This window comes from Vespula pensylvanica, chromosome 4 (genome assembly GCF_014466175.1).
Source record: "Vespula pensylvanica isolate Volc-1 chromosome 4, ASM1446617v1, whole genome shotgun sequence".
NCBI classification, from domain to species: Eukaryota; Metazoa; Arthropoda; class Insecta; order Hymenoptera; family Vespidae; genus Vespula; species Vespula pensylvanica.
In genome coordinates, this window is record NC_057688.1 from 4,361,529 (window position 1) to 4,383,499 (window position 21,971).

The 21,971-nt window shown below is 34.3% G+C and overlaps 3 protein-coding genes and 1 long non-coding RNA gene across 11 annotated transcripts; 3 read left to right on the plus strand and 1 right to left on the minus strand.

Moving 5' to 3' along the window:
- The first annotated feature begins 3,174 nt into the window (after nucleotides 1-3,174).
- On the plus strand, nucleotides 3,175-5,949 carry LOC122628668 (all trans-polyprenyl-diphosphate synthase PDSS2). The gene is made up of 6 exons (XM_043811178.1): nucleotides 3,175-3,658; nucleotides 3,726-3,854; nucleotides 3,932-4,133; nucleotides 4,195-4,461; nucleotides 4,577-4,732; nucleotides 4,838-5,949. Exons 1-6 carry the CDS (start codon nucleotides 3,324-3,326, stop codon nucleotides 4,991-4,993), a joined length of 1,245 nt encoding a protein of 414 aa, XP_043667113.1. The 5' UTR covers nucleotides 3,175-3,323; the 3' UTR covers nucleotides 4,994-5,949.
- Nucleotides 5,794-17,060, minus strand: LOC122628660 (flocculation protein FLO11-like). 4 transcript variants are annotated; one of them, XM_043811152.1, is made up of 9 exons: nucleotides 16,914-17,060; nucleotides 13,875-13,907; nucleotides 13,675-13,740; nucleotides 12,407-12,663; nucleotides 12,064-12,325; nucleotides 11,497-11,896; nucleotides 10,831-11,046; nucleotides 7,689-9,104; nucleotides 5,794-7,613 (listed from the first exon to the last, which is right to left on the minus strand). In XM_043811152.1, exons 1-9 carry the CDS (start codon nucleotides 17,025-17,027, stop codon nucleotides 7,300-7,302), a joined length of 3,078 nt encoding a protein of 1,025 aa, XP_043667087.1. In that variant the 5' UTR covers nucleotides 17,028-17,060; the 3' UTR covers nucleotides 5,794-7,299. The 4 variants fall into 4 exon arrangements, with proteins under 4 accessions (XP_043667087.1, XP_043667086.1, XP_043667088.1 ...); XM_043811153.1 differs by having other exon boundaries at nucleotides 7,408-7,617; XM_043811154.1 differs by lacking the exon at nucleotides 5,794-7,613 and adding an exon at nucleotides 10,014-10,120 and having other exon boundaries at nucleotides 7,820-9,104.
- On the plus strand, nucleotides 16,442-17,429 carry LOC122628677. The gene is made up of 2 exons (XR_006327095.1): nucleotides 16,442-16,953; nucleotides 17,055-17,429. It is a non-coding gene; the product is annotated as an uncharacterized LOC122628677 (long non-coding RNA).
- Nucleotides 17,430-18,332: 903 nt separating this feature from the next.
- LOC122628666 (nuclear pore complex protein Nup50) lies at nucleotides 18,333-21,897 on the plus strand. Of its 5 annotated transcripts, none has more exons than XM_043811169.1 (5): nucleotides 18,333-18,645; nucleotides 19,092-19,262; nucleotides 19,347-20,269; nucleotides 20,368-20,517; nucleotides 20,658-21,897. In XM_043811169.1, exons 2-5 carry the CDS (start codon nucleotides 19,107-19,109, stop codon nucleotides 20,956-20,958), a joined length of 1,530 nt encoding a protein of 509 aa, XP_043667104.1. In that variant the 5' UTR covers nucleotides 18,333-18,645; nucleotides 19,092-19,106; the 3' UTR covers nucleotides 20,959-21,897. The 5 variants fall into 5 exon arrangements, with proteins under 5 accessions (XP_043667104.1, XP_043667105.1, XP_043667106.1 ...); XM_043811170.1 differs by having other exon boundaries at nucleotides 18,333-18,577; nucleotides 19,062-19,262; XM_043811171.1 differs by having other exon boundaries at nucleotides 18,333-18,577.
- Nucleotides 21,898-21,971: the final 74 nt, after the last annotated feature.

A 21,971-nucleotide genomic window follows, 5' to 3' on the forward strand; every position in this document is an offset into this window, starting at 1 on the left:
AAGTAGATTTTCAAATCCTCCGAAAGTGCGAATTCGAAATCTGAAACAAAAAAAGTAATATAGAATTTCGAAAATGTGACTAATATAATATTGTACTTGCGTAAACTCTTCGTCAATATTCGATCGAGTGGCACCCTGCGAAAATTTCTATGTTACCTCGTGGAAGTCCAAAGCACAACTGAACTAATATTTGTAAAATTCGGTGAAAGACCCGGCTTTGTTGTCGTCTCTGGAAGCCGAGTATCCTCACTTCGCAATTTAATTCTAAAATAAAATAATTTGAATAGATTATTGAAAGAATGAGTGATATATTTATACATTTAGATTAACTCTTCGTTACTACTACTCTCCACTACATGGAGAACGCGTACTGTGAGGACTGCGATGTGTACTCGTCGGAATACAACGCACGACTGAACCGGTAGAAGTCAAAGTCGATTAAAGGTTTAATTTTGTAGATGTCGCATAAGCCAAGGACGGCCCATTCCAAATATAATTCTAAAATAAAATACATTGCAAGAAATATGTGATGTAAGAGTATAATGGCTTTAACTCTTTGTTGTTATTTACAAAAACATATCCTAAGAGAGCTTCGATCCTCGCTCGTCGGGATACAACGCACGACTGAACTAGTAAAAGTCAAAGTCGATTAAAGGTTTAATTTTGTAGATGTCGCATAAGCCAAGGACAGCCCATTCCAAATATAATTCTAAAATAAAATACATTGCAAGAAATATGTGATGTAAGACTATAATGGCTTTAACTCTTTGTTGTTATTTACAAAAAGGTATCCTAAGAGAGCTTCGATCCTCGCTCGTCGGGATACAACGCACGACTGATCCAGTGAAAGTCAAAGTCGGTTAAAGGTTTAATTTTGTTGACGTCACACGAGCCGAAGACCACAGCTCAAAATTAAAATCGATGAGAAAATAAATTAAAATTATTTTATTGTTAACAAGTGTTCCGAGCTATTTAATATTTAATCGAATTTATTATTGTTTAAATATTAATTTATTTAATTCCGCGTACTTATATTTTGTTTAAATAAATCTAAAATTACCGAAAATATTAATTTTGAAGTTATTCCCTTTACGAGAAGAGAGCTTCGATACTTACTCGTCGGTGTACGAAAGAAGACTGATTTAGTAATCGCCAAAGTCAATCAAAAGTTCATTTTTGTTGACATTACACTTAACCAACAACTGCGAAATCGAAATTTTTAATTAAGGTTATTTTACGTTCATCGTGTATTTGGAATATTTAAACTTAGTTACTATTGTTTAAAGATTAGTCCACTAAACTTCGCATAAATTATAGATTATTTAAATAATTATAAAATTATAGAAAGTGTCAATTATTTCAACAGAATTGAGAGTTAAGCGTTTGGAAATGTATATTAATGTAATTTTTAAGCTAATATACAAATTTATACATTATTATAAATTATTGTTATGTAACTATTAATTATTAGTAAAATTCAAATAATGCTATACTTGTCTTAAATAAATATATAATCGAAAATAGCATTTATTCTAATCTACGAATAACGAAATAATAAATCCATAATGTATAGTTGAAATTGAATTATAACTAATTGTTTGTCATTTATCAAAGTTGTCTAAACCTTTTCTTCTTCGTTATATTATTTGTATCACTTATTAATAACGAAAACAAGAAGAAAATTCGTATACCAATAAAAAATATTAATTATTCAAACTTACTTACTACGAAAGAAAGTGACTTGTTTACTGGTCCAAGTGCCAAATGTAACTGACTCGAATTCGATTTATCGTTATTACGCATAAAAAAATCATCGCGCGTAATGATACATGGAATGCGCCCAATAGAGAAAGTAGATCTTCGTGAGATATCAACTACTACATTGATTATATTGTAACTTATTCTTTTAATTATAATCTTTCTTCTTTCGTTATTATAAATCACTGTTATCATATATGTTTAATGTAGAATGTATACGATTTGTATGATATTTTACATATAAATATATTTCTTCTTCTACTTCTTATTATTTTTCTTCTTATATATTAATATTATATCTTATTGTTATAGCAGTAGTAGTAGTAATAATAATAATAATAATAATAATAATTATTATTATTATTATTATAATATAAAGTGAACTACTTCTACTAGGGACACACAAAAAGAAATAATGCAACCGTATATTTCATAGAAACAAACCATACACTATTCCAGATTTTATATGAAAATCAGTGTTGGAATACGAGCTTCTTCTGTTTTGCCGCAATATTCAGAGGGCGCCACTATAGGAAACTTTTATCACGAAAAATGTCGAAAACAGCGTTTACGCCAATAGTGAATTCAGACGTAATTCTTGATCGATTTTGATATACGAAGTGTTACTTTGAAGACGAAGGTTTAATCTAGGATCTCGCTTTGAGGGATTTTTAAAAAAAGCTTCATTTCTATGCATAAACTATTCTCAAAGAAATGTCATTTTTTTTACACGATTTTTTTCATATAAAATAAAGCAATTTCCAAAATTCGAGAAGTCTATGTTTTTGCTTAAACTTTCATCTTTAAAACGAGACTTTGGTCATCAAAATCGAACAAGAATTACGCCTATACTCGACCTAAATCATCATAAAAGCAGAGATAATGAGAAGACTTAATAGGAGAATATGTTAATTATCTAGTGGATTTAACAGTTTATGAAAAAGAAATGACATAATATTGTAATGTCGACGTTTTTATTAAAATATCTTTTTTATCTGAATATTTTTAAATAATAATAGAAATACCTATCTGTGGTATGTCATTTATCGCATAGTGATGATATTTTTTGAATTTCTATTACTTTACGTAAGTAAAGTAATTTGAATTTTTGTATTTATCTTATTTAAGCTTTAATCGCTTTCGCGTATGAAAAAAAGTAGAATCTATGCCATAAAACGTTGCAGTGATATCAAAATTATACAAGTCGTGTTTAAGTTTATTAATTTATTAGTTTTTAACTTCTTTTCAATTATTTGTGTAAAAAGTGAACAATTCTACGCTTCGTTTTTAATTTCAACGATGATTTTTGAATGTTTGTTATATATATAGGAATCTAATCGTTAAAAAGTGTCATTGATATCACGACATTAGCGTCATCTGCCAACGAATAAGATGCAACTTTTGTTTTATACTAATTTAGTCTCCATAGTTGCCTCATAGAAATCAAGGGTAATATGTGAAAGTTGATTCACATCAAGCATGTTTTTACACACATACCTGTTGCTTACGTGACAAGCGCGAAGCAGAAGAGAAAGTTCATTCTTAATTAGCTAGTATAAGCGAAGATGTCCAAGTACAAGTTCGTTTTAAATCTGCTCAGAAATGATTATGCCATTAAAGATTTATATCACAATAAATACAGTGTGTTCATGGTACAGAGGAATATCCATTCTTCTAGAGAAAGAAATATTCGTGTACATGAATCCTGCATGTTTGCTGCAAAACCGATAATAAGTCAAAAACCAGATTGGAATAAAGCTGTTTCTGAAGCTGAGAAAATTGTGGGATATCCAACATCTTTTTTAAGTTTACGATGGTTACTCAGTGATGAAATTGCCAATGTGGCTTTACACTTAAGAAAATTAGTTGGATCTAATCATCCATTGTTAAAAACAGCCAAGTGAGTATTCCAAATGTATGATATACTGTTTTTAAAAGATATGAATGTCCTTCTTCTTTGTATACAGAAGTTTGATATATAATGGCCGTAATAATATGCAAGCTTGGGGTTTAATTGTATTATTAATATCTAAAGCTGCTGGTCATTTAAATGTAGATGATATGGAAGAAGATAAAGCTGCTGGTGTTTTACATAGGTACAGTACTTTACTTATTTATATATATAATAAAACAATATTTTAATATACAAATGTCATTTTATAATCGATTATAGTCAACGGGCGTTAGCAGAAGTTACCGAAATGATACGTACAAGTCATCTTATACATAAAGGTCTTGTAAATATAGCTCCTGGTATATATACAGAAACAACTGAATTACATGACATGACATTTGGTAATAAAATTGCTTTATTAAGTGGCGATTACTTGCTGAGTAACAGTTGTACTGAATTGGCAAATCTTAGAAATCAAGATGTAAGTATAAATAATATTCTACTTTTATTAATTCTATAAAAACCTGTATTCTATTTTTTAGCTTGTTGAATTGATGTCAACTGTTGTAAAAGATTTGACTGAAGCAGAATTCATTGGACGACGAGATAACCAGAACAATCCATTACCATGTATACCTCCGCCAAATCGTAAAGGCTATGCTGTAAAAGAATGGACATTAAGAAATGTATTAAGTGCTGGTACTTTACTTGGAAAATCTTGTAAAGGTACCTTAAAATTAGCTGGTCATAACGATGATATACAAGAACAGGGCTATGAATTTGGAAAACATTTAGCATTAGCTTGGCAAGTAAGTTTTTAAATTGAAACTATACTGTATAGTGTATATTTAGTCATACAATTAAATATAAAGAATTTAGAATACTACTTAATCATGAATAATTATATTAATTAATTGTTTTTAGGCATATTTGGATCTAGGGCTTTTTATTAATAAAGAGTCAGCTATGTCTTTCAATTTATGTTCTGCGCCCATTATGTTTCATATAGAACATGACCCATCTATTTTAACAGAAATAGATAAAGGTTTAGAATCTGTAGATAATGTAGATTATGCAAAAGTGAGTATCATTATTAATTATTAATCTTATAATTATGACCTTGTATTATAAAAACATTGTTTATTTTATTAATTCATTAATCCAAGAGAGTGCTGTTATATTTAGGTATACAATATCGTAAGTCAAGGGCCTGGCATCGAACTTACAAAACAGTTACAGAAGAAACACTCACAAAAAGCGACAGAAGTTCTTAGCATATTTCAAGAAAGTGATGCTAGGACAGCATTATATAATATCATAGCAGCAATGGGAGATTTTTAAATTAAAGTTCAAAGTTAATGAACTGATGTGTGCAATTTTGTCAAAGATTGCCCAATGTCAGTTCATACACCGTCCACTTTTCACTTTTGAAATTAATATTTGAAGCTGGACAATATACTTACATGTATTGGACTATTTGTATATACAATACATAAATCATGGGTACATTATATTTATATATATATATATATATTTGTGAATGATATATAAAATTTATATGTATATTTTTAAAAGAATCGAATAATTCTATTCATATCCCTCTTAAATCTGTATAATGCGAGTTGCAAATATGTTAATATTTCTTCTTTAGACGAAAATATTAACTTTTTCGTGTCAATGTCCGGGGTATTTGGGATAAGTCACTCTTTCATCGTTACATCGTATGCAAGAATATTGTGTTGTGCGGCTGTTGTTTAGGAAATAAATTCAATGTAGCTTATATTATTGTACTACATATACATCTTTGTTTATATCCCATATGCTGTGTATATGTAATATAAACAAAAATGTGAGAGAGAGAAAGAGAGAGAGAGAGAGAGAACACCAAATCGTAAATCTGTAGAATTTACGTTTTCCCACGTAGTCATTGATCGAACATACGTCACTCATTATACAAACGAAAATAATTTCGATTAACGCAACACCAATGTTTTTATAACTATCACGACGGGAAAAAGTTAAACTATAGAAATTTATAATGATAAATCGTTTAAAGTTGACACATAAAGTGCCTAGGAATGCTACACGAGGATTATAAATATGTTGTGTAAATGAATATCTGGGTATTATATTAGATTCTGTCGAGTTTAAATCGATTTATTCATAAAAATACGAATTTCATTTTGAATCTCGTCATCTACATCACATAACAATTTTTTGCGTAATTGTATACAATAGATAGTCGTATCGTGTGCAATCAACTCAATCAACAAGAAAATAAAACAAAAAGAAAAACACTGGCATAGATTCAAAGAGTCTACCGAATATGTAATTACTCTTCTAAGACCATCTTTGCAATCATTATTATTTAACTGAAACAATATGCACATTTAAAAACGATCGACAGTACAAAAATACAACTCATATTAACAGATCAACATACCCTGTTAACATGCTACAACGAATGCATTTAGTTCACAATTTCAAGATAAATCTTTTATGATTAATATAATAATAGAACCATCGTAACGGAAATTATCAAAAAGCATTCGTATTAATAATAATATAAATGAAAAGACAGTCGATACGTATTTAATCATAACTAACTAGGCATAAGAATATATTTTTGCTACTACACTTCTTACTCATTCGTTCATATTCACACTCTTAATATCTACTTTTGCAGCAATAGTAGCAAGTTTTGATTATATCCATAAACCCGCAAAAATGAGCGCAATATGTCGTGCGTTTCTCTTGGGTTCATATGCGGTAACTATTAATAAAAAATACCTTATTCGAAGAACTAATAAGGCAGTATGGTAATATGGCTAGATTTGCCTTAAATTAGGCTTCTCTCATTTCCGTTCTTGTTAATATTCCACACTAAATATAACAGCGTATATTTCATTCACTGCACGATATGCGAATTCTTTATATTTTTCGTAGATCTCATGGGAACTACGCGTGAAATCGTGATTAGGAACGTACCGCACAAAATAACAAGAGAAAATTCATCGCATTAGACCGATCGTAGTGTATCGAAATCAGTAATAATAAGGAATAATTTGTTGATGTCATCGAAAAATATACACCTGTAACAACAAACAGTGATAAGCACCTTCGACACGTGGAATTCACGTAAACTTTCATCAATAAAAAAAAAATCCTAAAACACCATTCTAGCAAATATCAATATTCTTGATAAATAATTAAAAAAAAGGAAGATACGAATGCAATATATATAATGTAAAAAAAAAAAAAAAACAAAAAGAAACAACAAAGAAGATACACAATTTTCTTTTCTGCTTCTATTTCCTCTCTTTTTTAATTTCAATTTTCTTCCCTTTCTCCATAACTATCACCATTGATTTGTCAACGATACTATATCTAAAAAAAATACAGCAAAATCAATAAAAAAAATACTGCTACTATCAAACTCATTTACGCTGATTTTAGGACGAGACTAAAAAAATGAATACAATCCTCAACGTAGTATACCTTGTGTTTCAAGAGTTTGATTCGTTAAAGAATGAAAGTAACTAATAACAGACAATGGAAGAAAAAAAAAAAAAAAAGAAAACAAAGGGCAGCTACGAATACGATTAACGCGCGCCAACAGAATCAGGATTGTTTACTCTAATTAATTTCTAACAGGTGGCGGTCTTACTACAATCGGCCTCCAGCATAGCAGACTCAAATTGTTCCAAAACGCGCATATTTTCTAGAGAAACGGAGCTAATGCCTAGATCTTCATCGAGTTCTTTCATAGAGGATCGTTCTTCCTCAATGATCGGTGGTTTATGTGGAACGTCACTGTCAGGAGTGCTGGACGACGATCGGCCACCATGTAAGTCTTGTCTCTCGACGTCAGCCTTATCATCAGGAACTGATACCTCGTCATCGGATTTAATTTGACTCACTTGTGCGGTCTGGGACTGCGAAGACGACGTCTCGGGCAGGTCTTTCTTCGAAGACGAAATCTGATCATTTACTTCCAATATTGCTTCTATAGATGAAATATTCCCATCGACATTACCTTTCGTTGTCGTTCTCGAACATGGTTCTGCATCCACAAGTTCAACATATTCAAGAGTCTTAGTTCGGGAATCGTCTTCGCCATTTGGTCCCACTCGTTCAACTCGTTCGTTAAAATTTCGTGTGGTTTCTTCATCGAGAAATTCGTTGTCGGAACTTCGATGAGAATCCCCTTCGTCTTGATCCTGTTGAGTTCGATCGATCTCCTCGATCTCGACGTTCGTGCTCTTGCACGCTAGCTTTGCTCTAGGTGGCGCTGATATATGCGCTTCTTCCAATTTCACGTGTTCGAAGAACTTTGCGATGGTCCCGCGCTGGTGTTCGTTTGGGTGTTCGATTGATTCGAAACGATCAGTTTTGCGATACGATTGTTGGTACAGGTCTGTGCGGTTTTTGTCGTTTGTATTATTACAGGTGGTTCGTGAGAGGACGAGGGTGGTATCGTCGGCGACGACATTGGAGGAGTCGTAGCCTGAGAAGAGAGAGTGGAGTAAGCCACTTGATCGTGTTCGATTCTTTGACCGACCTCCGAGAAACGTCTCTTTTGTGTTGGCACTGTTTGACATTGGGAATTGTTCGGTTGAGATTGCGCTACCGTCGTAAGCGGGTAGGATAAACTCCGCGTCTCTTGTTGTTGATCGTAGATGATCGATACCGAGCTTGATTCTAGACTGTCTAGTTCTGGGCTTCTTGCCATTGTAGGTTGATCGTTCCACAGGACGGTCGCTGGTAGTAATGGAGAATTCTTCGGAATCGACGATACGGTTGAGAGCTGGTATTGTTCGATTGGTTGTCTTCTTATTACGACCTCGGCCGATCGACTCGGAGAAATGCTTCTCAAGATAGACGGATGATTGGGCGAGGGTGACCTCAGAGTGAACGCGTGATTCGTATCGGGACGTGGTTGGCAGTTGGGAGTCGAAGAAGGTTGAAAGACTCTGTCCTTCTGATTGAGTTCCGATGGCAAGCTGAGTGGACCTTCCGATTGGATCTGAGATCTTTTTAACGATGAGGTATGACTGATGCTTTTCTGGTTGAACGTTACTGATTGGTAATTGATAGGCATATGGCTCTGACTGCACGTAACTGATGTTTGACTGTGGCAAATGGTTGAGGACGATCGAAGAATAGGATCGGCCACTACTGTTACCGTTGCCATTATTGTTCTCTGATTGCTCGACGTCAGTTCTTGTTGCGATTGCACTAATTGTCGAGTACTCGTGGTTGGGGGCGGTGACGTTACCCGGGGAGATTGGGATGAGGAAGGTCGAGGATGGAAGCTGTCCGATTCCGAGCGCGGAGGCGAGCACGTGCCTTTTCGTAGTTGCATCAGCTTTATAAAGTCCACAAGACGCTTTATGGATTTCTGTGTCCTCTCCTGCTTTCCTAATAGCTCTTGACGCGTACGATGCTGTAGCTGAAGGATAAAGAAAGAAGAAATTATTATTAGAAGATTGCAAATCAATACTATTCTTTTCGTATATTCGTTTGTTTGCTTATAAGATGTAATAGAAAAATAAGAAATCCTACTTTCTATACAAATTTTTATACAAACGACACGCATGCTTTTGGTGCATAGCTCGAGTAATGATCAAAACAAGATTTATACTCACTTCGTGATGAAAACATAATAATTGTTTGAACAATAATTGTAGAGTGTTCACGTGTCTACAAACTCACTATTAATTCGCGAAATTTGTACGATAATACCATTTACATAAATTTCCATACCAACGCAATGCTCTCTATTTGTTGCTTACACGCGTATTAACGATTTACATAAAGTTTTTTCTTAACTCATTCAAATGAACATGTATCTAAGTAAGCGAACAACTGTCATTCTCTATGAAAGCTAATGGATTTGATAAAATCATGAAAATAATCTGGCGAAGACTGCAAAATAAACTACGAGACGGTAATAACTCGAATTCTATACACGTCGAATGAATCAACAAGAGTAAACTATCCGATCGACTGATAAAAGCTTATTAAGACCCATCTTGTTTAAAGTCGAATAGATAAAAAAAATGTCCATGGATATATAAAATTCACGTATATTAACATGCTATAACATAAATATGTAAGTGTTCAACTGTACGAAATAAAATAAAACTGTACAATGCGAACGAAAGGAAAACTAAGAAAAACAAATATGAATACGTAGCGGTCTTTTCGTTATTAACGAGGAAATAAAAATAATAAAAGAGCCAACAATGAGATAAACGTCTGAAAGGTTCGAACGAACTTAAGGGCATTCCAAACGAAAGTATAAGTCGATTAAATTGTTTTTTTTTTTTTTTTGTTCTACGCAGGCCACTAAACGAACCTCAAGTGACTGGCCAAGTAGTTGCGAGCGTTTTTCCAACTCGTAAACCTGCAATCTTAGATCCGAGTTTCGCTCGCGCAGCTCATATCTTTCTCTCTCTTTCTCCTCTGCAAGATATTTCGCGTTCAATATACTTGTTTTGGGTGCCCTATTGACGACGATCGACCAAAAAGTTCTTCTTAATTGCAAATTCTGCTTGCCGTATTCAAGGAGCCGATCCTCAACTCACGCTGACGCTTCTTGCGACAGGCTGCCATCTCGCGCTTATTCATTCTCTGCGTGCACTTATGTTCATTAGAGTCTGCGGCAACGCTGCGATACCTCGTCGAACGTTAAATCTAAAAGTGGTGGAGCCATGTTACACAAATTCTCGCACCGCTTTCGAGCGACGTATAACGCATCTCTCGCTGAGAACAAATGCTTATATGTCACTCTAACTTTCGAACTCCTGTATTTTTTTGTTTCTCATTATTTTTTTTTTTTTTTGTTTCTCTAAGTTTTGTGTTTCATTTCTTCCGAGTTTCATTTTGAAGAATATACACGGCGCTTATACGTTCGCGTATAACTAGTTCGAAAATCATTGCATCGTAAAATTATCGAAATAGTCGAAAGCTATTGATGCTTCCATTTTTTTTTTTCGTTTTTTTTTTCTTTTTCTCTGTTTTGAGGAGGAGGGGAGACGTTAATGTCGCGAAGCGAGAAAAGCGTATCGCGAACGTTCGCAGAAGCTAGTCTGCAGAAAACAAGAACTTTTTTGTCAATCACACGCACGACATTAGAGAGGAAGAAATCATCAATGGCATCGAGGACGATTTACCGAGCTCTTCCTCCTTATTGCAGGATTCTCTTCCATTCGCTTCTTCCTCTTCGTCCTCCTCTTCAGCTTCCTGGACCTCTGCGTCCTCCTCCTCCTCCTCTTCCTCGTCATCCTCGACGAACGCACATTTGGGACAAATTCTTGGGGGTGCCGGTGAGACGGAATGACAGGATACATGGTAGTTGGCCGAACAATTTTCGCATACCGTCAGAGTACCTGCATGTAATCGCCCTTAATTAAGTAATTAAATTTACAAACAATGTATACGGTAACATAGCCGAGGTAAATCAAATTAAACATAGATCGAGAGATATTTAAAGTTTCGTAAGTGAAGTGGACACGACAGAATATACAGGATGATATATTTCAAAGAGAACGCTGTAAAACAATGACAATTAAAAGAGAATCCCTTTCTTCGTATCATTTTTCGATCGTAACTTTTTACTGAAAAATATCCTTATAGATGTATAAGCAAGAAAAACCTCTGAATGTCTCTACTTATATACCTCACCCTGTATCGATCGTTTGCTTCAAAAACCTACGATGTCTCGACGGCAACGAAAAGTTAATAGTTCTAGTCAATAAAAGAAGCAAATCCACCACTCTCGTTGTCTTTCACTTACGATATGTATGTACAGTTTTTGTTATATAACATGTGACACTGACCTGGATTTCTACACCTTATACAAACAATCGAATCGTTTTCGATCCTCTCTATCGTTAAACTCGAAGGTAATCCTGGTATATGGACAGTTCTACTACCAGTTGATTGTATCGTTTTCGTACCAACGATCGGTAATGGCATGGAATTTGAACCATTTTCAACTTTGCCCTTTCCGGTATAGACTTTGTTTTCCGATGCGTTCCTAAGAATGTTCGGTCTCGTCATCGACTTTTGCAGGGGAATGAGAGATTTTCCTATCGTCGTTCTCGAGGGTGGCGAAGTAGATTTTGGTAAGGCTGTCTTACTAACAGGAGGTGGCGATGGTCCATTCATGCGAGCTGTCGTTTGTCTCGTCTGAGGTGCACTTCCACCGGATTGCAAATACGTGCATCTCTTCCTTTTCTACAAACAATATAAGAATACAATAACGATTTCGTGACGGTAAAACGTGACGAATTTTAAACCTATCTTGAATCGACCTAACGTTAGATACGCTTTTCTTTAAAACGAGCAGTCTCACGAAGGACTAACGAAATTTACTAAATGTGACATGGAAGAAAATAATGTACCATAGGTGCTTCAAAACAGGAGTACACAAATTGAGGATTAGCTGTGCTACGTCGTTTCCTTTCTACCCTCTTGTTTTGTAATTCGGAATATCTCGCATTGGTGATCAGGCTCAAATTCGATAGGAACGTGATCTTTTCGTTGAATTCGTTCTTGCAATCCTTTTTATCAAGCTCCTCTTGCGTCTCGTTTGAATTTTCATCCATAGAGACCTCTATGACATCGTCCTCGCCGGATATCGTCTCCACCGAGCTCGATCGATCTCTATGAAAATACCAAGTACATGCATATATTCATAAATTCTGAAAAAGGTCAGAAATGAAAGCATCATCAATTCTTACTCACTTGGAAGGAGAATTTTCTTGCGAGGGCGACGGTACGTCGCTGTTGCGTACCGTGTCCTCGTAATCATCCTTCGATATCTTAACGTCAAGATTGTTGGTGTTTCCCACCACTTTGTTACTTCTCTTATCATTATTATTCGTGATATGACGATTATTATTATCCAAACCAAGCAACGACGCTAGGGAAACTTTCGGCCCGTTTGCATTTTGCGCTTTGAATGCCTCGACCTCTTTGCGCAACCGCTGTAGGACTTGTTTCTGCAAACGGAAAAAGTAGATACTGTTATAAAATGGAAATAATTCTTTATTAAAGCGATCACTGCGCTTTAATCAAATCTTCGAATCTACTTAATAAAAGAAAAAAAGTTCTTTACTCGAAACTAACCTAAACGATAATCCGGATAGATTAAATTTCAAAGAAACGCGAAGAAGACCGAAGAAAAATAGATCGTAACAAAATGAGAAACGTGATGTTTGATTTCTAGAAAAGTCTTCCTATTTCTCGAACGTATTACGTCGATGGAGGAGAAACGAAAATAGTGAGAGAGAAAGAGAGAGAGAGAAAAATACATGCGCTTTAGTCGGATGAAAAAAGGAAAATGGATGAAAAGAAAAAGGGTAAAATGATATTGCGCGAGATATTTTATCGATTGGGAGGCTCTTTCTCTTTTCTCATCCTCCGACTTGGTCTCTCCCGTATTCTCGCTCGTTCTCCCCTACTTATAGTTACTTGCTCTCTACCGTCGTCGCTTCAGCCCCCCCCCCCCCTTCCATCCCCATTCCCATCCCCGTTGCTAGTACTCGTTTCGTCCGTGGTTCATCGTCGTAGAAAGAAAGAGAGGATCGTAAAAAAAGATGTCATGAGATAAAACACAAAGGTGCCTAGCAAACGAATCATGTTACATATCTTTTGACAAATAAAATTAACTTTGCTCTTTAGCAGGCATATTTCCTTCGAACTTGTACCATGAGACAACGAATCGAACAGTTGGACATTTCGATAATTGAAAGTAAACGATATCTTTTTGAATGATCTTTCTAGACTTGCGACATGAAACAAGGTTAACTTTTCTAACGTGTAAATGGAGTCAAGGGCGAGTAATACTTTGTATATCCCTTTCATTTGTTATTTTTTTGACTGCGTTTAATCGCACGATGATTTTCTTGTTCCGAGTGATAAGCGATAACATTAATCATCCCAATTGTTTTGCTTTCCACGTCTTTCGAGGAAAGCAAAGAAATTAATTTGTTGGAATCTGTTCAACTTACCTGACATCTATCCAAAGAGACGATGTGTAAATGGATGTCCTGTATCCGTCCGAGAATGATAGTGTTCTGCAAAAAGAATATCTTATATTTGCGTCGCTTTAATTTGTTATGACAAGTATAACGACGCATTCGTTCCTTTTATTCGTATCGAACGAATGTTCGTCAAAATGAAAATATTTAGATACAAAAAGGTTACTTACGTGTGGATCATCTTTCAATTTGCCCACGCATATCTAGAATTTATAAAAAGAAAAGTCATATCAACGATAGTTAAATAAAACAGTTAAATAAAACGTTAAATAGATTATGTTAAGAATTTCTATTTGCTTTTACTAGACCGTGAAATTGAATTATTTTCACGTATTTCGTATTCGTTTACCAAAGGGATCCTTCAATTTTTGCAACTTCAAAATATCTTTATCTAAAGGACTCATAATTTCTTCGTTCTTCACGATCATTCGCCATTTTTTTCCAACTTTTACGACGCACGTAGTAGAAAGAGTACACGTACATTTAACGGCACCGTCTCTTTTCTTTCTCACCCTCATCGCGTTTCACTCTCGAGTTACTAGTGGTAGTAAACGACGTACAAGAAAAAGTCCGAAAGGCTATGACAATACTTCTCGTTTCTTCATCCGCTTTTAGACGCATCTAACCTATTTTTCTCAACACCGAGTACGATTTAGCGTAATACTTCATAGTTCACTATGATAGACGTAGATAGGAGACGTAACTGTACGTACACTATAATTAGCGTTACCATTAGAGAGGCGATATAGTTTATTTATATTCGTAATACTGATTATCTAAACGTTCTATAGTACACTTCATGTGTTTACAAACATCAGTATGCCTCTTAGTAACACACACATAAATCCTTCTTTATGTATGAGACTAGTCGTATACGATATGTTAATACGATATTTCTCGATTATGGAATATTACGCAAGTGCATAAATATTCTCGACGATTTTCATTGCGGAACATCGATTACGGGTAACGATTGATTCGTATTTATATAACAATAGCCAATCATTAATCGAAATTGTTAGAAATCGGACACGAGACTATGATTGGCTAATGAAAAATGAAGCGCCAATTACAAATTGTCAAAATACGCGATAGTTTCATAAGATTTCCATTTCTTGAAAATGCTCGATAACCTTCTCTCTTTAAACGACGGCATAGTATCGATGCCGGCGGTATCGAATAAACGAGAATATTCGTTGCGACTACTACCGAGTCTCGCTCCAGAGAGGAACATAAAGAAACGTTTCGTTTTACGTAAAATTCTTTAATTCACGAAAAGAGAGGAAAGACGTTTCTAATGCATTTTGCATTTGAAGACTATGGATAAACTACGTTTTAAACGTGAAAATAAATTAAATTAATTTCTGAATTGAATATTATATAATTTCATAATCGTTCGAATCACATATATCGTTTATTAAATCGTAGATAGAAATCAGGTTTCGAACTTTTAAAAAAGAATACAGGCCATTAATATTTATCTATTATTTATTAAGAGAAATAGTCCATTAATATTCGTATACTGCTCGTCAAGATCGATCGGAACATTAAAAAGATGTCCAGAAAAAATGGACAACTGCGCATCGAATTCAACAACTTTCCTCCCTTCTTTAGACAGTAAGAGTATCAAAAGTTTTAATTATTGCATAAAGATAATCACGCAAGCGATTCTATTCGTTAGAAGCACGAAACAACTGAAAGACAGCCGATTGTCTTCTCGAGTATATAGGGACGAGTTCTGCTCGTCTCGACGCGCTATATATATGTATATATATAAACGTATATGACAGCGGACAAGAATACGCGTTTCGATTAGTCCTCTTATTCTATTTTACATTCCTGCAAATTCTAACAGTCGCATATATGCATAGACATTCGATCGTTCGCGAGGCCATTTTAATTCGTTGCTTAAGACATTGACTTGTATTCGAATGTTTCGCTGTATGACTGTTCACGCAAATAAGAATCGAAAGAACGAAATTGAAGCGCGACACACTCCAAGAGAAAGAGAAAAAGAAAGAGGAAGAGAAAGGAGAAAGAGGAAGAGAAAAAGAAAGAGACAGAAACTTCTTCAAAGTCGCACGTCGCATCAGAGTCGACTCGTCGTTCCTTGCGAACAACGAAGGTTAAGGTCTTCGACAACGTTCGTCGTTGCCGGCGAAAAAGCAAGGACGAACGTCGTATATGATATTACATTCCTTCTTATTGAACGATATATCGAACGAGTTTTCTCGTACGAAACTCGATCCAATGATATACGCTTATGCCGCTGCTTCGTCTATTACGACGAGCGAACGAATGCGGAACTTTCGATCGAAGAATCTCTTAAACGACGTGATATGCGAGAGGAGAGCAACAGCGTTTCTTGTAACCCCCGCTTGACGGCACGCACGCTCGCTCGTTTGCGCGCGCGCTCCGAGAATCCTAAAATCTTCGTTCGAAATTTCGAACACAACCGAACGCCGCGATCGAGTGCTTTCTCCATTTTCTCGTCTCCGACTTCCAAATATGTTTATGTAAAAACATAACGACGCGAGCTACGACGAAATTTTTATCTATATGCGAAATCCGGTATGGGCATGGATATCTTGCGCGTCTCTATGAAAGAAAGGAAGGGGAAAAGAGGTGGAGCGAAGAGAAAGAGGAAGGGTAAAGACGCGCGAACAGAAAGGAAGTGCGAGCGAGGAGGAAACGGTCTGAGAGAGAGTGAGATAGGGAGGGAGGGAGAGAAAGGGAGAAAGAGAGAGAGAGAGAGAGAGAGCTAAGCGAAGAGTGCGTCGGTGTATGAGTGAGCGCGAAACAAAAAGAAGCATTGCTATACTAGTGTTGCTATACTATGCTTTTAGTAGATTCATGCATTTCCCCGCTCGCTTCTTTACAGAGGCGCAAAGATTTAAAATCGACAAAAGTAAATTGTTCGATTGTACTTTGTTTTGAAGTTCTCTTTCTATCGCGTGCACGTCTCGAATCATCGAAAAGGCGATCAGCGTGAACGATTGCCAGATAGAAGAACGATCGTTACGTACTTACATACTCATAAAGACGAATAGAAAAAGAAATGGAAAGCGAACCGGTAAAGAGGGAAAGGGATATAGAAATAGGAACAGAGAGAAAGAGAAAAAGGAAAAGTTTTGATCCGGTCGTCTTCAACTTTTTTACCCGCGTCTACGATAACCGATTGACACAGATTAGTATCGGCATTTTCTCACCTGATGATCGCGTATGGCATTCTTCAGCTTGTTTTGCACGGTGAGTATTTCTTCCTGTAGCGTCTTAGATATCTCCATACTCGTTGGTGGTGCAGGTATGCGCGTTTTTCGCATCCAAAAGTATATACGGGATAACCGTAGTAACGTGAGCGAGAGAAGGGGAGGATGGGGAGCCTCCTCCTCCCCCCTCCCAGCCGCCAAATCGACGAGAGCCGCGACGTACGAACGAACACCAGCAGCGTGCACTGCTACTACCACCACTATACTATCATCACCGTCACCACTACCAGCAGCAGCAGCAGCTCTACCACTACCACCGTCGACGGCACACTATACTACAGTACCACACCACTAGACCGCGAGAAGACAGGAGCGAGGCGCGGACGAGCGGATCTCTTGATCGTTCACACGCGAGAATATCTTTGAAAAAAATTACTTTTTACTTAAGTTTTACCGATTGACACTTTTCCGACCACACGAATAAACGAAATGGAAATTCAGATCGTAACGAAACAATACAAGTGTTCCTCTTTTCTCTCTCTCTCTCTCTCTCTCTCTCTCTCTCTCTTTCTCTCTCTTTTTACACGCGCACACGTACCTTCCTTAGTCGCGTTGTTGCCCTTCCGCGACGAAAGCGCAATGTAAGTCGGTGGGACACGAACACGGGCACGAGACAGGATACGGACACCGACACCGAGAACCGACTCCTTCGCCCGTCAGCGAACGTCTGTGCTGCCACCAATCTCGACGTAGCGCGCGCGCAAAGACGTACCGAGCGATTCGAGCGCCCCGTACCTCCTCCCTTCCTTTCTTCGACTTCTACGTATTTTCTCCAAGAAATTAAACAAAAGAAAGAAAAAAACAAACCACCGGTACATCATCGACATACACGTAGATCGTTATCACTCAACTAATTTTCGCGCCAACTTAACCATCTTTCTCCATTTTTTCATGGTTTCGAGAAACGAAAACTGTCTCGATTTTCCCGGTTCTTCGATGGACGAATCGAAGATGACTTTATTACCTCTTCTAAGATGTTTTTATCGATTTATGAGAATTTTTAAAGCTCTATCGATTATTATCGTTGAATCTGCGTACTTAATTGGGAATAACACTTCGTCCATCGATGAAGCATTTTAATTATTTATTTTTCTTAGGAGTAGCAAATTCGATCTTTTTCTACTGTGTTGTGTTTACAAAATGAATATGAATATGAATAAGCATGTTACGTTATCATCCTCGGTTGTGATATTAAGAGCGTATATCCTTGTAATTCTAAATTTGACTTTATAAGTAACGCTTTATCGAAAAAGATATATTTGTTATAAGATTATTAAACCGTTTAACTTTTCATCGTGTTTTCTTATTTTTTCAATGTAGTTCCTACAATTGATATTTTCACTATTTTCCGTAGTAAATACTTGGTTGTGATTCATTATTTATATTCTTTCAACACTTTTGATTTGTTTGAGCTTAACTCTAGCCTAAAAATATCATATATATATCTCTATTTTACACAAAATAGCATTTTTGGTAGACCATTCCTTCTATCCTGGCCAAGCCTGACGATTCATACCGTATCTTATGATTGTAGATCCCGGACAAATTTGCTCACAGACACAAAGTATCAGTGTGTAGTGAATTAATATAAACGCTGGAATGCTGTAAATATTTTAACTTTATAGTTATCCTGTAAATCCTTATTGATTGTTATATTTCATTTTTTATAATAGTAAGTCTTACTTTAACATTAATAATGTATGGTGTTTCCTTCAAAAAATCAATATTTCGAACATTGTGAGGTTATTTGATCGGTATTATAAACTTTACTTAAAAAGTATTTGTAAATAAAATAAATTAAATAGATCGTTTTACTCATTATCATTTCCATTTTTTGCTTATCGTTTTTCCAGACGTGTAAAAATCAATTTATACTTTTTGTTTGCTTCATTCTAGTTTATAACCTCTTGAATGTGGACGATATTGTTGACAATATCACTTGGTAAAAATATAATATATTATTTAAAAATAAATTATAAACGTTTATTTTTCACGATTTAAATTTAAGTATAATAATATAACGTCAGAAATATATATATATATATATATGTATATGTGTGTATATATATATATTTAAAAAATTTATAGAATATAACGTATACAATTTTTAATATTCAGTTACAAACATTATAAATGGCTACTAAACGTACGGCAACTACAGATTTAAATCATGATAATTGGAATGAAGAAAACGAACCTGAAGATGCAGGAACATTTACAAAGGCATCTGACGAAATTCTTCAGAAAAGAGTAATTAAAGCTGCTAGGCGTAGGTTAGCTCCAAAAGATGTAAGAAATTTTGTGTAATATTTTTTATTTGCCATACTTAAATAATAATCTTTTTTAATTGCAAGCAAATTTGATATATTTCAGGAAACAAGCAAAAATGCATTTGGTGGATTTACAGGTTTCAACACCCCAACTACTAGTTCATCTCCATTTAATTTTTTAGCATCTACAAGTACTACTTTTCAATCATCATCCTCGGCAATATCAAACACGAATAGTGGAATTACCAAAAGTTCAGAAAATGGAACTAGTAAGACAGAAAATGTCCAACAAGTCAAACCATCATTAACTGAAAAATCTGAAAATGAACAAGAAAATGACAAAGTTTCTAAAAAATCTCCAGAATACTTTGCGCAATTAAAAGGATTAAATGAAAGTGTTGCACAGTGGATTAAAACACATGTAGATGCAAATCCATTTTGTATTTTAACACCTATATTTAAGGATTATGCAAATTATTTAAATGAAATAGAATTAAAATATGGGAATGAATCTAAGAAACCAAAACATGATGAACAAACTTCATCTGGAAAGGATAACACCAAGGAAAATAATAGCAAAGATAGTAGTAATAAAAGTGAAAGTGATAGTACTCATGAAGTTACAAATGTAAAAGCTTATTCTGGAGTATCAGATTGGAAACCAGAAAAATCAATCTTTGGAAATGTCAGTGTTAATGCTAAATCAATATTTGGTAATACAGAACAAAAATCAGATACTCCAAAATCTATTTTTAATAACATAGAGCAACTTACCAACATACAGAAACCAATTTTTGGTAATGTTGAGACAAAGACAACTAATAAAAATATATTTGACAAACCAAATTCTGAAAGAAACCCACTATTGACTAAGCCAACTTCAGGTTCAGAAATTAAAGATGATAATGAATCAAAATCTGATAAAATAAGTAGTGGTCTTACATTTACATCCTCTAATACTACTACATTTAGTTTTGGTCAAAGTTCTACAGCTACTAGCCCATCTGCTGGTTTTAGTTTTGGAAAGTAATTATCTGCTATTCTTTCATAAAAATATTTTACTTCTTCTTTTATTGAAGTATTTGATATTGATCTAAAAAAAAAAAAAAACCATTACATTTTAGTACAAAACCATTCTCATTTGGAGCTCAAGTCGTAAAATCACAAGATAACGAGGACAAATCTGAAAATCAATCTAAAGATGATGATGCTGAGGAACCTCCAAAACCAGACTTTAAACCAGTTACAGAAGAAGGAGCAATCTATGAACAAAGGTAAATTATGTTATTCTACTAAATAATTAGAATATTTTTATGAATATACAATTAATGAATAAAATTGTATAAAATTAAAATAGTATAATAAATTAATAAAATATGTACAATCGACGACTATTTTGTTATTATATTTTCAGATGTAAGGTGTTTATTAAAAAAGACGGCGTTTTTAGTGATAGGGGTATAGGGACATTGTTTTTGAAACCAACGCCAAACGGAAAGACGCAGTTAATAGTACGAGCAGAAAATTCATTGGGAAATTTATTGTTGAATACTTTATTAACTGAAAGTATTCCTACACAACGTATGAATAAAAATACCATAATGTTGGTTTGTCTGCCAGATTCACAACCTCCACCTACACCAGTTTTGTTAAGAGTGAAAACTAGTGAAGATGCAGATGTTTTACTAGAAACTTTAAATAAACATAAAAAATAAATTGAAAATAAAATATCTAGGTACTGTATTTGACTAGCATAATGAGAATACTATATAAGCATAATGAGATAACTATAAGAGAAGAAAGCATAATGAGATAACTATGAGAGTACACAGTATGTTGCAACAAATTTAATATCATAGGTAAAAATTTTTAAGTTAGAACATAAATGTGTTAATTGTTGCATCATCTTATACTCTTACTATATTATGCTACTACCATTTTTGAAGTAAAGATGCCATTATCAACTACTCGTATGATTATGTATAAAAGCTTTAAAGCAAAATTAATGTGTGTGCAACGTTCGTGATTAGATAAATATTATATTGTATATTTGAAACTTACCCTGTTAACACAGGTAATATTTGTAATATATTTGACATTTCGTATGACTTTAACAGTTTTTTTGTTTTGTCCAGAAAAAATAATGAAAAGATCTTTAGAAATTGTAATGGCATTTGCAGTTAACTTTTCAATTCATAAAAGAGTAATAACAAAATTGCATTATTAAAAAATGGTATATATCATTAAAAAAAATAAGTGTTTCTAAAAATATTATATTCTTTTTCATTTATCAATCATTCATTAGTTTCAATTTCTTAAACTTTCAAAACGTTTAGATATTCTTATTTTCTTGATTAAATAATTTAAATTATAATTTCTTTTAATAAATTTTGTATTTTCAAATATATAACATAAGTATGCTTATTAAAATTACAAAAATTTGTTCATTATCAAACAAATACTACATAAATGTATCAATATAATTTTTTATTATATTGATAATGATGTTATAGTGCATGTCTGTAATGAATAGCACACTATGGAATTGTCTGATGTATGACATTAAAAATATAAGTTTTATATATTATACGGTCATGTCTAGTAAATATTGAATATAAACCATGAAAAGAATAAATGCTATTTTTTTCTTAGAATAATGTATATTTATTATCTCCACTTTTTGTTCATAATAACAAAGATATACCATTTATACAAATTTTCTCTGTTG